Source organism: Sceloporus occidentalis, unplaced genomic scaffold (assembly GCF_023333645.1).
Source record: "Sceloporus occidentalis isolate IW3139 unplaced genomic scaffold, rSceOcc1.0.p SCAF_66, whole genome shotgun sequence".
In the NCBI taxonomy this organism is placed as follows: Eukaryota; Metazoa; Chordata; class Lepidosauria; order Squamata; family Phrynosomatidae; genus Sceloporus; species Sceloporus occidentalis.
In genome coordinates, this window is record NW_028317046.1 from 534,758 (window position 1) to 549,860 (window position 15,103).

Here is a 15,103-nt window from a genome sequence, read left to right on the forward strand (position 1 = left end):
CAGCTCAAAGGCCTCCACTTGTGAGTTAGACTCAACCCAGGCTGGAGGCGCACTAACTTAGCTTCTTTTATAAGTTCATTGTACTGCACTGGGGAATATGTTGGTGCTATAATCCCCATGATAGCTTTGGCTCTGTGTTTGTCATAACATTTTTCAAAGACTAAGATGTAACGAAGTTTTACTTCACTGAGATGGAGGTAGATAAGTGGGAACAGCCTTCCAGCAGAAGTAGTAGAGGGAAGTTAAACACGCATGGGATAGACATACGGCTCCTAAATCTAAGACGAGACCAACAACTGATTAATGTTTGAGGTCTTTACACCAGAAGATAAATCCACAGACCAGACGGGTTGAGCGATTCTTATCTGGTTCTGTGGTTGTCTTTAAGTATAAGGTGGTCGATAACATAGGCTGTTGATGTTAAATGGCAAACAGGAGAGAAACATTTCACGTTTTTACTGCCGTCAAGTGGAATTGACCTTTAGTGGACATAGTGACCATGAGTCACGAGTCACCATCAATGACCTTGATGACCATCGAGTCATTAGTGTTGAAATTCTAAAGAGCTTTTGATATCAAAGGGACAACAAAGCCCACCCACATCTGCCATGGCCGCTGCTAAAACACTTAGAACGGTTTGAAGCATTTAGGAAATGCCATTAAGGAACACTTAAGAGGGCCATTAACATTATCTATTTTTTTTTCTTTTTATTATTCACAGAAGAAGAAGGAGTAATGGAAGCAATTGAAGATTTTTTCTCCGAAGAACACGTCAGCACACCTAAGAAAAAGAAATCAAAGAAATCAAAGGAAGGCAAAACATCCAAGACCAAGAGGAAAAAGAAGGAGGTGAGACCGAAATGCAGATGAGATTCTGGGTTAGGGGGTTTGGGGGCTCGCATTGTACAATTTTTGGGGGCCATACCAAGGCACCCCACGGGAGGTGAGAGAAAGTGTTAACTAACGTAAAGTGGCTGGGCTTCCAGACCAAGCGAACGCTCAATAGGAAAACATTTGATTAAAGAGGAAGTTCCAATGCTGTAGAAAATATTGTACCAGCTGTGGGAAGCTACCGTTTAGAATGTGGACATGGATAGCTGTAACGCGAATGGAAAAACACCGGGGTATTTCTCTCTCTCTCTCTTTTAAAGAGAAGATTTTTGGCCGAGAGGAAACAAGTACATAATAGAAACATAGAAACAGGGAAAAAGGCACAAAAAATCATGGGAAAACGACGTGAAGTACCTAGTGAGACAAGGTGCAAGAAGACACAATCTCAATGCAACAACACTAAGTGCTCAGCGATTCTATAATCAGCGGTGTCCTTACTACATGAAAACATTCTTAACTACCTCACAACCTTCACACTATTTAGCTTTCATTCATCAAAATGATGCATAGAAACACAGAATTTGACGGCAGATGAGAACCATTCAGTCCATCTAATTAGCCCTTTTTTTCCTGATGTAAAGACTCAGATCTTCTGAATTAGCTTCTACCACTTCTGCTGGGAGGCTTCTGCTGGTAAAAACTGTCTTATTAAACCTCTTACTGTCTGAGTGAGAGTGAAGTGTTTCCAATATGGTGTTTCACAGGACAAACAATAACGTAGATAATCAGAGAGAGAGCTCATGAACTGCTATTATCTAGCTATAAAATCAGATTTCGGCTAATAACGATAGTAAGTCACGGAGGGGATAATAAATGCGTATTATAAAGGTTTCTATAGCATGTGGTACATTTTATGTGCAGAATTTGCCAGTCAGGGTTACACACACTGCAATGCAGTATCTCATTTAGAATTTCTCCCCTGTGGAAAACCTCCGCTTTCCTCATATACAACATCTTCTCTCTGTTCAGATTGAATCAAGATGTCCATTCTTTTCCACAGTGATGATGGATAACTTACTTATTTAACCTTGTTATGCTAAGACCACAATTTTTTTCGTTTTAAAGGGGTAGTTTCGATCAAATCCCCACCAATAAATGCAGCATTCTGAACCCATTCAATAAAACACTTACTTGAGATAGAAGCTGCAGCCCTGCGGCTGCATTTCTCCTCCAAATAAACAGTTGACACAGCCAATCAGTATATCACGTTCAAGGAGATGTGTTTGGCCAAACACATCTCCTGCATGGCAATTAGCTGGGGTGAAGGGGACAAAGCAAATAGAGGGGATTGTGCAGAAACCCACATTCATTTGTAAAAAGAATACTATTACGAGTATGCAGAGTATGTGCAAGTTATTAAATTGGTTATCGGGAAGGTTATGCATAAAAAAGTGAATCGAGTGCAAAGACCATGACAGCCTATGAAAGTTTGCTGCTGATTGGCACATTTCATTGGTTGCTATTGTGATAACAACATCTCAACCTTTGCAACAGAATCACTTTTTCTACATATCCTCTATAACCAAGGGTTCAAGGGGGCTATTGTCCTCCGGGCCAGTCACACTGGCCCTTTGTGAAAAATTTTGGACCGGCACAGGGAGTCAGGAACACAGCAGGGTCATGTAACATGAGGTTAGGTAAAGGTAGGTGTGAGAGGGAGGGAGAGAGGGAGTAGGTAAGGAAGGGAGTATGTATGAATGTATGTATGTTAGCATGAGAATGTGTGTATAATAAGTGTTCAGATGAATGTGTATGTGAGCAAGAATGTGTAAGCGTTTGTATGTTAGCATGGATGTGTATGTGTGAGCATAAATGTGTGTGTAAGTGGTGTCAGAGGGAGTATGTGTTTGTGTGTGTAAATGAGTGTTAATGAGTATAGGTAAGCGTATATGTCACTGCATGTAAGTTTAAGTATGTGTAAGCATGTGTATGTGTGTTAACATATGTGCAGCAGTTCTTGTGTTGGAAGGGGCCGATGGGGCCAGAAGGTGCCAGCCCTCCCCTGCCTATAGCATCATAGCACAGGAGGCAGTTAGGCACTAATGGCTTAGAGCTATGGAGACACCACTTTAAAGATTACATTCCAAGTTTCATTTGAAAGAATGACACAGCATTTAGTTGTAAGAATATTTCACAGTTGCTTAGGGGGTTAAAACTGGGCTTTTAATGTATCTTCATTAGGGGCTTAATGATATTTATTGTAGGAAATGTGTTCATTTAAACAGCCATCTTGTAGAAAAGCTATAACCAAATTGTCAGTTGTTATTTTTTGTCTTTCTTTTATGATTCAGCTATTTTAGTTTTTTTTAGCTAGTTTATGAACTTGGAATTTAGGGAAGTGAACCTGGCAGGATTCATTTTGTTCCTTTGCCAAGTGAATGCGTTATGTAACAAAGAACTATGGCTGGGACTTTTGGAAAAATGTGTCGGCTTGTAATACAGATTGAAATGCAGTCTGGCCATTCCTTAAAGCAAGTGCTTGGTGTCCTTTATCCCAAGAATCAAAAACTCATTTCTTGATTGGAACCAAGCATTACATCAAAACCATTGACCCTCTGGTTTTAGACTATGACTCTTGTTCTAACATTTCTCCTCCTTTGAAAAAACGTTGTTACATGTATCTTTCTGCTATTAATGCCACCTGCTAAACAACCCAGCACCCTGCTTGCCTTCTCCAACACTTTATTGTATTGCCTGCTTACCTTGTGCATGACATTTATTTCTCATCTCCAGAAATGAAGATTAAGCAGAATACTAGCTGTTAATATTTTTTGACAGGGAGCAAATTAAGCCATCATTTAACTTCCGCGTTTCATCTTTTTTTTCTGTTTTGTTGTCTTTTCCGCCTGTACGCCAGCATAATTAGCACACTTTGACTTTATGCAAAAAAAAAAGTACCCGGGAAGCCAACTCTGAACAGACATTCATTCCACATGCAACACTTATTGATCAGAAAAATAATAGAGAAAACAATGTATCGATATATTATTAACTATTTGGGTACCCTGCATTGGTAAGACCCTTTAGAATGTAAGCTTGCGAGCCGGACCCTCTTTACCTAATTTACATCTCAGTCTGTCAGTTCGCGTTTTGTCAGACCCTTTGAATGTATGGACTGTAAGAAGCGCTGTGTAAAAAATTGTTGGCGTTATATAAATAAGAAATAACAACAGTGAAAACAAATGTTACTGTACTTTACAGAAATATGACATTTTTAAATATTAATATGTCATTAACTGGTGGCTGTTCCCTGTTGTATACTTTATATAAAATATATTTTGCATATTATTTTATTAGTATTATATTATTTTATTTAAATAAATATAATATCTTATTAATATATTTAATTTGTTTCCTAATGTATAGTTTATATATAATTTAGTTTGCGTATTATTTTATTTAAATTAATATCTTATTAATATATTTAATGTATAGTTTATATATAGTTTAGTTTGCATATTATTTTATTAGTATTATTATATCACTTTATTTAATTTAATATCTTATTAATATGTTATTTAGGTTAATATGATCGTAGTGTTGGTGATACATAAGAATACAGTCTGGTTCTTATCCTCTGTCGAATATTATCGTGGGGGAAGGTAAGGAGTGGGTGTAACAACCTGCTTTATTTCCTGCTGGAGCAACATAATTCACATTCTTTCCACACTTGTTCCAGCTCTAACGCTCAGACCCAAACTAAATATAATATTTTTAATGCTGAATGTGGTCTACAAAGCCTTTCCTTATGCTTTCCCGTTACATCCCTGTCACACCCCTTCATTATATTAAACATATGAAGCTGCATCGCATTAAACCTCATTATGCCATTGACCAGAAAGACCTCTTAAAACCTAGACAGGAATGCATTAGCTTAACAAATAATTCAGAGCGGGTCCTTTTATAGCAACTCCATTAAACATAAATAAAATGAATCAAGGTGGAGGTACTATTGCCCTAAAAATCAGAATCCGTTGCTCCATCAACAACTCAACAACAAAGCTCGAGATCTTCCACATAGGGATGTCCACTCCATAGTCACTCATCGTGTTCTGCACACTCTTTTTGTTTTAATTGGGTCCATTCCATAAAGATCTCCATCTCACATGCGCCTTGCACAACTCTTCTTTTGGCTCAATATTAAATAAATATATCTTTTCAAAAATCATATAAACCTACAACTGAGTATTACATCATAACTAATAAATAACATACCAGTAATAATATATATAATTAGTCGATGTGATTATCTTCCACTTAAAATGTTTGTATCAAGGACAAATCATCATGAAAACAAAAGTTTTTGTAAATGTTTGAGTTTGGTAAGCAGTCGTCGGGGACGTGCACAAGGCTTAAGCTTAAACGTTCTAGCAGAAATTCTGTTAAACGACGTGTTTTGAAGTGTTTCCTGCTTTATAATTTCAATTTGAGTCCAGTTTTCTGAACTAGGCATTTCTGCTACAAAATGTGAGCTGTGGATTGTTTCTTAGGCTCCAGTGGATTCTGCTGACTTCAGCACTTAACAAACTTCTTTCAAGGAAGTATCATGTAAGAAAAGGAGGGGGTGGACATAGGGAATTGAAACCATATGGACATAAACCTTAACATTAAAATATCAATTGTGAACAGCCAATATTTACAGAATACAGTATATACAGTATACAAGGCAGAATAGGCAAAGTATCCATGGCAACGTACGTTTTCACAGATTCTTTTGGATGAATTTGTTATGGAATGGAACGATTGCAGTTATTTAAATGCATTCCAGTATGAAATAGAATTCTGTTATAATAGAATAATGAGTCTTGTGATTCTAGATTCCGTTGTTACTGTATGTGGAGTAAAACAAGCCAACCCAAGGTCCCAAATCCTAAAATCAAAGTCGCGCTTAACTCCTTGTCACATCTACCCCGCAGATCCACTTTATATAAATGAAATATTATTAATTTGCCTATTTCATTTATTTTTATAATATGTAAATATTTTTATGCATCCAATTGATTTAGTAAAGTGTCTTATGTTTGGCGTATGTCGGCGAGCTGCCATTTTGGATTATTGAGGGCCTTAACTGTCCCGCTGAAACACGACCGCACAGCACTTCAACCTCGCTTTGTGACTCAATTAAATCTGCAAATCATTTTTCTCTGCTTGGGGTGTCTATGGAGAGCTTAATCAAAAACGCACATTCAACTTTGTTTGTACCAGAAAATATTTATATATTGATGGCCGTCTTGTGTTGAATATCTGTGTATGCTATGTTATGTATGGACTCCGAATGTGAAATAGTTGCCAAATTTTGGTTTTATTAAAAATCTGTAATAAAACACAGAACATACTACTATGGTGTGACTCTGCGGCACCTGGCGGTTTGCCCAGACCAATGTTTAAGTAAACGTGTCACAATATGAAAAAGAGAGACATATTCCTTTGGTAAAAAATCTCCCCTCTTGAAACCTTAAACTTGGCAGTTTTCCCGGACTGTTACTATAGTAACCATAATCAGCCTTTGCAGTGGGTAAATTAATTTTGCATGCAATCAGGTGCTCTGAGTGTCTCTTTTGTTTCCAACCTCTGGTCAGAACTCATTCCTTTCTTTACTAGCGACATACGAGTTCCACATGAAAAGGAAAGCTGCTTAAGACAAGGAAACCATGCTTTTTTTTTCAAGCCCTAAGTGGCAAAATCCAAAAAAATAGCTTAATTTTGTTTTTCATTTGGATCCAAAGCAGGAAGGATAGATAGAAAGGTTGGACTTGATGGACTATTTAAAGCGTTTACATTAAGATGAAACATATAACATGAAAATATTTGCCACGCTACTTAAAAGGACAGTCTAATGCATATTAAAGTACTCATTGAGTAACCCTAACCCTCTGTGATTACTTTAAAATGCAATCTTCCAATAGAAAAAAGAAAATAATCACCTGGCACAGAATTTGCAGCCTCCACGATCCAACATTTCTTGCCACCGATTGGCTGCTTGAAGCTGTCAATCAGTGGCAGGAAAGTGTTCCCATTAAAATGAATGGGAATACTTTACACATAGGCACTATGGTCTAAACAGACCCCTTCATGGAGAGCTCACCCGAGCCAGCGCCTAGGTGAGTACTTCACGCGTTACTAGGCCAACTGGTTAGCAAAAGCATTGGTTTTATCTTAAGTATACTTGCCAAATTAATTTACGTTCCAGGGAAGTGAGGAAGATCTCTCGGAGAATGACGATGGGGTGATGGAAAGGACAGAGAGTGAAGGAAGCGACTATGCTCCAAATAAAAAGAAGAAGAAAAAGTTAAAGGAAAAGAAAGAGAAAAAAGCTAAACGAAAAAAGAAAGATGATGAAGATGAGGATAACGAGGAAGGATGCATGAAGGTATTACAGCATTCTACGATCTAATCTGCATTGTGGACAGGAATTGGTAAACAGGGCAACCATTCCTCAAACAGACCATTTCAAAGATGGAGGCCATTCAAATACATTTGATTTTCCAAAATCAAACCCATAGTAACAATATTTACAGATTTAAATAAGCGGCATTATTTATTAGCCCTCCCCATGCCTTTTCTATTGAACAGTCATGATAACTACCCGTCACGTCATTTGTAAAATAGTTTCTTTCCATTAAGTTGTTTCTCCCCCGTAAGGGAAACAAATCGGTTCTGGAAACCTCTTTATTTTTTAGTAGTATTCCAGAGGGTATATTTAAGAAATCTGTTTGACTTAACATTGCCAAATATTCAGCATATCGAAAGTGTAATTGACCTACAAATTATAACCCAATTATTCAGCATTTTTGAATATATCATATTGAATAATCTTCGTTACCCTATCATGCCGCCGTATATCAGTATTCATTTTAAGAAAAGCATACTTTAAAATAATGCCTAAAATTCTATAGCCTTTATATGTTACTCAGTTAATTGCGTACCGGCAACCAATGGCTCTTTTTTTTTCCCAATGATTCTATCATATAAAACTCGAAATGTTTTATTTGTGAATTTATCTGGTCTTTATTATTGTGTGAAAAAGCAAGTAGTACTGAGGGAAAGTGTATTTTGTGTGATTGTTCTTTATTAATAGCTGTTTTTATTATTATTTAAAGGAGCCGAAAACATCAGCTCAGCTAATGGAGGAGTGGGGCCTGGACAATGTGGATTATTCATTTTCCGAAGAAGATTATCACACTCTGACTAATTACAAGGCATTCAGTCAGTTTCTCAGGTAATCTGAAAGCACGTATGCCGACTAAAGAGACAGTCATGAGAACAGCTAATAGCCGCTATTTCTTCTCGTGTTGGGCTGCTTTAATGATTTACCTTCTAAAGGGCACATTTATCTTCGGTGGAACGCAAGCTTTAAGGGTTCAAAAAAGCTTCCTGAAATGGCAGACATTGGTATATATATCCATACCTGGGAGCATCCAGGCCCCAGCTACTCCATTTTCGGGATGCGGGTAGGCAGTCCCGCTGACATAGGTGGGTAGGAAAACATCATGGTTGATTGGGGAGTGGGGCGTACTGCAACGCCGCTCACCGTCGACCAGGAGTTTCTCTGTGGTGACCTTGAGACCCGGAGAAGTGCCATTTCACCTGAAATCTCCGGGCAAAACCCAGAGAGTTCCCAGGTATGCCCATATCTTAAAAAGCGTTCAAGTTCCTCAACTAGCTACCAGCTGGAGAGACCGGAGAATGAAGTCGGGACTGCAGGACTGTGGCCCCAAATCCTGCTGTCCCACCAAGCTCTAAGAAAGCGGGACAGAGGTAGACCTCGGTGTTACAGCGGGATAGAGTTGGCAGTCATAGTTTTGGGTTCTGTACATTGACAATTTTGGTCTCATTCAGTGATGTCTCTTTGGACAGAAGGGATGCATTTTAAATGTAGGATGTGAGAAGGTGAAGGATCCATTATAAAATGATGGTTAGACAATTTTGCCAACCATTGTAGTCCTGCTATTAACGCTGGTCAGTGTACAATAAATACACAAATTATTTGAATTACTGTGTTTTCCAATCTTCGCTTGGTAGCATTTATTTTTGTTCCAATTTCATGTAAAGCGAGGCTTTCTGGAAAAGAAAAAAAAACACATTTTAATAGTTTGAGAAGCTATTACGTTATAAAGTAATTAGGTTTTTGGAATTACTGCAATTTAAAATTTGTACCTGGAATTGGAAACTCCTTAGATGCGATTTAAGAACTGCTTGCTAATTGTGTCTCTTTAAAGCTCAGTTCTGCCTGGTGAATCACAGCCGCGAGGACCTCACAAGTAATAAGTAGCTGAAATCTACTATCTGTACAGCGCTACGGAATTTGATGGCGCTACATAAAACAATAAATAATAATAATCCGTACAATTTGGAAAAATATACACAAATTATTGGTACGATTTGGTGTTTTTTGATCTCTCTGTTCTGCTCCTGCTTCTCGGTGAATGTTTGTAAAAGGCCAACTATTAAATATCAATATAATAGTATTTAAAAAAACATGCACTGTCACACTTTAAAATGATTACACAGATGTGACTGGTGCCAACTAATTTGCATGCATTACATTGGTAATATTATGCTGAGGATTAAAGGTGCTGTTCCACTTAGTGCCTTGTGTCTGTTCTACACTGGTGTCAAGTTCTTCAATGAATGCGAACGCGACAAGATTTCAGGAGGAAACATGTTGTTCATTTATACACACTGTAAATTGTTTGTATGACAATTAGAATGATCTGAAAAGAATGTGTGAACAGCGACCCTTAGGAAATAAGCTAGACCCCCTGCTATATGTGCTATTGCAAGCAGTTTGTATCTGTTAGTTGGTGCTATCAGCAAGATACTGCAATGTACTCATATATTCCAACACTTATTGGAGTTTAAGGAGTGCAGCCATGTCTCTCCTTGAAACAAGACACTTTTAATTTCCAAATGGGGCCTGTTTAATCTTCTAGTACCTGCTTCCTGAGGTCTGGTGGGCAAAGCCACCATCAGGGTCTTCTCGCCTAGCAGGCTCAAGATGCATCCGTTCTGTTACCTTTCCATGCTATTGGTATGTTAGCCTCAAGACTGTTCAAGCACGGCATATCATGGGGGGGCAACAGGCCAGGCAGTCCTGCAGAATATTTTGCATTACAAATACTTACCTGTCCAAAGGGATATTATAATAATTTCAATTTAAAAATACTTAGGAAAACGTCCATGGAAAAAAACAAACATTTTAATGTATTGTACAACAAATTAATCTTATTTTTTTATATTTAGGCCGTTAATTGCCAAGAAGAATCCTAAAATCCCAATGTCCAAGATGATGACTGTGCTTGGTGCCAAATGGAGAGAATTTAGTGCCAATAACCCATTAAAGGGAAGCTCGGCAGCCGCGGCTGCGGCTGCAGTTGCAGCTGCGGTCGAAACGGTGGCAGTTGCAGCCCCTCTGTTGGTCGTCCCCCCGCAGCCCGTTCAACCTGCACCCGTCAGGAAGGCAAAAACCAAGGAAGGAAAAGGTAGATGATTATTGTGATAAGCAGACCTTTTAGATGGTAACATTCCCCTTGTTTTTTTTTACCAGTATATAACAGTATCGCAATATTCATATTTGTTAAACAGTAAGACATTTAATGGATCGTCCACAACCAAAAGTAGTTTAATAATACCAGTTTCTCTCTAAAATGTTATGAATATATTGTTAGTGTTTGTTGTGGAATAGACTTCGGCATTTGAATGAATCAAACATTAGGATACAAATGTAACAAATAGATTGATGTTATTAATGTATATGCATTATCTGTCTAGTTAAGGATATCTCATTGGACTTTTTCATCACTTAAAATAATGATATCGAAAGTATGATATTCTTTTGAACTTCAGGTCCAGGTGTAAGAAAAAAAGCCAAAACATCCAAAGATTCTAAGAAAAAAGGAAAAGGGAAGAAAACGGCAAATCTAAAATTTAGATTTGGAGGAATGGCGAGTAAAAGGAAAAAGGGATCTTCTGTGAGTTTTTCTTCCACTCCTTATGAAGTCAGGTGGCCCTTTGGGCATCTGTTGGGCACTTAAAGACCACTCATGAATGTTTATCTCCCTGTTTTTAAACTCAAGTTTAATATTCTCGTCAATTTTTATGAAATCCCCTCACTATCCAAATAGAAATATTTTTGCTGACTTTTAATGGAATATATTCATAGGCGTACAGAGGCCCTTTATCACTCCCATCACTCTTTTGCAATTATGTTACATCGAGAAATATCCTTGTTTTCCCATGAAAATAACTGATGACTTTTGAACAGAAGTGATGGCCCCAAACTTTTGAACAGAAGCGTATGTCTGTTTCGCAACATTCCAAAATTTATCCCAAGTTCTCATTTTCAGTAGTTAAAAGTCCCCCTATTGCATTAACATTACCAAAACTTACCCCTGTTTTCTTTACCTTTTTTCACATGCAGAGTGAAGAAGAAGAGCGAGATGAATCAGACTTTGATTGTGCCAGCATCAATAGTTCCTCCGTTCGATCGGATATCTCTGCAGGTCTGGGGAAGAGGGGAAAAAGAGGAAGAAAGAAAAAGAGAGGTAAAAGACTGCCCGATATATATATATAATGCTTTATGTACCTGTAAGCTGTGACTTTGCTTAAATTGTCCTGATTCCAATGTTCATTCTTTCTTTTTTAAACCCGTAAATATTCATTTAGCTCGACTGTCTATGATTATCTAAGAAGTAGAGCTTTGAATCTTATGTTTTTCTCTGAATGCTTCAGTAGCGCGATGGTCTCACGTCTACTAATAATGGTCCTAAAGGAGAGGACGACGTTTAGGTTGAGTTTTGAGAGGTGGAATGATAAGCATTACAAGGTGTTCCGAAAGTAAGGGTTTATAAAGAGATTTTATATGATTGTTCATCATTCACGTTCTGCCGTTCAAAATGTCCCATGATTTAAATCTTAAAGGATTTAATGCCAAACCACCTAAATGTTTTTTGGGTCTAATCAATGGGTTCCTGAAACCTTTGTGTGATTGTTCCTTGTTCTTTAGAATAGACTTACCTTAAGGTGTTCTGAAAAGTTGACTCGAATGTCAATTACCTAGGAAACCTTAAAAAGTTCATGGCCGTGGCTAGGGTTTACCACCCTTCCATTCGTGATGCTTTCCTTGTAATAGACATTGTGTGTTTGTGGATTTAGGTAGAATGTTGACTATTTCTTAATACATGGGTGACATTGCGACTATTGTATTTGTGAGCCTACTTTGACCGGTTGCAATATAGTTGTGTGTAAATTATAGAGACATAATGAGAAGCAGAGCATTCTTGTAAAGCTATTAAAATGACACAGCAGCGGTTCATAAGGATCCCTGCGTCAACGTTTATTGTTAAAACATCATTCCCTGCTGCTTTTGTCTCCGAAATAATAGGCCTTTGGTACATTTTTGGAGTATTTATGTGGCTGAAAATGTCTTTTTAAATGCACTTCTGAAAGAATGCCTTCAGACAGAATAAAAAAATAAATATTAGTGTTTTATGACACATGCTTGTGAAAACGGATACAGTACATGACCTAATCAGTTTCAGGACAAAAAGCCATAAGTGTCCATTACCCATCAGACAATGCCATCTGCTGCCACTTAATCATTGTAGGTCATGGAAGGGCAGCCGACATCCCTCCAACTAAAGTATGGTGTAAGTCCTGTCATCCATCAACTAGTATTGATAATTGAGATGATGGAAGCTGGAAACCAGCAACAGGTGTCCAGATCCTACTGTGGATTTATATGATCAAGATGAAAATAAATCCTTGAGCAACATGTACTATCTGCAGAGGAAAAGTTTTTCCCGGTGCCATCAATATCCAAATGGGTCAACGATGTCACAGGGTGGCTGAAGTTGTGATGTCATTTTACACTCTGCCCATATTACGTGGTGGAAGTGTGGAACCCATGTTATGACCAGATTAGAATGTGAATGATTGTAAAGTATTACTCTTTCTCTATGTATTATCTCAAATTCCAGAATAATGTCTATTAACAATATGGGGGTCATCTGCAACATTTTAGCTGGAAAGGCTCGGCAAGTCTTTCAGTCCAATGTTTTGGTTACCTTTCATCTAGCTCACAAATCCTTCCAAATAATGTATTAAAAGATACCCGAACAAATGTCCTGTCTGTAGTGACGGTTACGTTTTTTTTTTTAAGTAAAATTTATGTTTTTGTGTTCCTCGAGTGGTCAGAGATACCTGATATTGGACTTTTTAGGATTCCTTTTTAATTCTTCGGATAGCGCTCATGCCTACACTAATGTTACGGCATAATGCAAGGGTTTTTGTTTTTGTTGGGGGTTAAACTATCCCTTTAAATCACTGACTGTCGGTGTTCCAGTTAGCCAATAGCTATTAATAATTGGATAAATAAATCAGCAGATTGATTTTCAGCTAAGTGTTTTATATTCTCCGTCTGTTTTTATCTTTAGTTGACGAAGGTGACGGGTATGAAACAGACCATCAGGATTATTGTGAGGTTTGTCAGCAGGGAGGGGAGATTATTCTGTGCGACACCTGTCCCCGTGCCTATCACCTTGTATGTCTGGATCCAGAACTGGAAAAGGCCCCGGAGGGCAAATGGAGCTGTCCACACTGTGTAAGAAATTGTTAAAAAAAAAAGATCATTAGATAGAAAAAATGAATTTGCTTTGTACGGGACATTATATGATTGTGTTGCTAAATGCATTTCATAATGCATAACTAATGTAGCAATATCATTTATCCAGAAGCACACCAGTTGTAGAGAGAAAGATAACTGGCGCTGAAGAAATCATAATTGACATATAAACACTATAGTTACTTGATTAAAATACCAAATTTAAAGTCATGGCAGCCGAATGTGCCTGTGTGTGCACATGATGGGTTTGTGGCTTCAGATTAAAACCAGTCGTAACGTTACACGTGTGTTACTATTATAGGAAAAGGAAGGTATCCAATGGGAACCAAAAGAGGAAGAAGACGAAGAAGAAGAAGGAGGTGAAGAAGAGGAGGAGGATGATGACCACATGGAATTTTGTCGTGTTTGTAAAGATGGCGGGGAACTTCTGTGCTGTGACACTTGTCCTTCTTCTTACCATTTGCACTGTCTTAATCCACCTTTGCCTGAAATACCAAATGGGGAATGGTTATGCCCGCGCTGTACGGTAAGCTTGATTTGCTTTGGCACCACCATGGCATACAGATAAGCCATTGTCTTGAGTGATGCAACGATTGCCCTTGGTTGTGGGAGCTTCCATGATACGTTACTTTCCTGGGTAATTCATGAGTCCCTCAGTATGGGGTGTCTTGTTTTATTTTTCGATTAATGACTTAAGTCTAATCAAACTGTTGCTGGAACTTGTTAAGCAACCTCAACTGATTTTGATGAGATGACATTAAAGGAGAGAAGGCAAGAGGTGGTATGTCGTGTATGAGCGTTACTCGCTCCTGAGCAGCAGCTTAATTGTAATTATTAAAAAATCATTACTGTGATTAAAAACTGAGAACAGATACCACAACAGTAAAATATGTAATGATGTTAAGGAATGTGTCGATAGAAGGTCCACTTTTATCTGGTCTTCTACTACTTGTAGAACACAACTCTACGAATCCCTCAAGAACTTTATGTTTAGACTTACATGTTACCCATTTAGCTGTTAGATCCTAGGTCCTAAGTAAATTAGTTGACCCCCGCACTAATGGGACTAAGACCACAGACAAAGCTATTTCCGCCGTACGATGTTTAGGTTTTATCATGTCCCGCCTAGTGCTGAAGTGTACAGATTTTTGTTTATTTTCACTCCATTTCAATGGCATTCAAATTTTACAGACACGGTTAAGACACATTTGGTTTTTAATCCGTTCGTTTGATTTTTGCATTACGTACTGAACGCATCATTTGATTCTGTTCGGTTGAGATTGAATGATGATCGAGCCACTTGCGTTTTTTAAAATCTGCTGTTATTAAGCTTTTGTCCTTGTATAACATACTGTATATTTAATGATTTAATCAATAGAAAATGTGTTATTTTTAGTGTCCGCCTTTAAAAGGCAAAGTTCAAAAAATTCTACATTGGGTGTGGAGAGAACCCCCGACTTCAGGGCCTCCAGAGAAGGACGCCATTATGCCACCTCCGAAGCCAATCGAGGGTATCCCCGAGCGGGAATTCTTTGTGAAATGGGCCGGGCTTTCTTACTGGCACTGTTCATGGGTTAAAGAGTTACAGGT

The 15,103-nt window shown here is 38.0% G+C and overlaps 1 protein-coding gene across 1 annotated transcript in view; it reads left to right on the forward strand.

Moving 5' to 3' along the window:
• Positions 1-15,103, forward strand: part of LOC149286804 (ATP-dependent chromatin remodeler CHD5-like) — a 61,554-nt gene that overhangs the window by 17,156 nt on the left and 29,295 nt on the right. Inside the window, exons 3-11 of the mRNA XM_089493637.1 lie at positions 722-849; positions 7,082-7,261; positions 7,992-8,110; positions 10,135-10,373; positions 10,738-10,862; positions 11,312-11,435; positions 13,326-13,492; positions 13,815-14,039; positions 14,910-15,101. Coding sequence (XP_089349763.1) covers positions 722-849; positions 7,082-7,261; positions 7,992-8,110; positions 10,135-10,373; positions 10,738-10,862; positions 11,312-11,435; positions 13,326-13,492; positions 13,815-14,039; positions 14,910-15,101 — 1,499 coding nt within the window. The remainder of the gene's footprint in view (positions 1-721; positions 850-7,081; positions 7,262-7,991; positions 8,111-10,134; positions 10,374-10,737; positions 10,863-11,311; positions 11,436-13,325; positions 13,493-13,814; positions 14,040-14,909; positions 15,102-15,103) is intronic.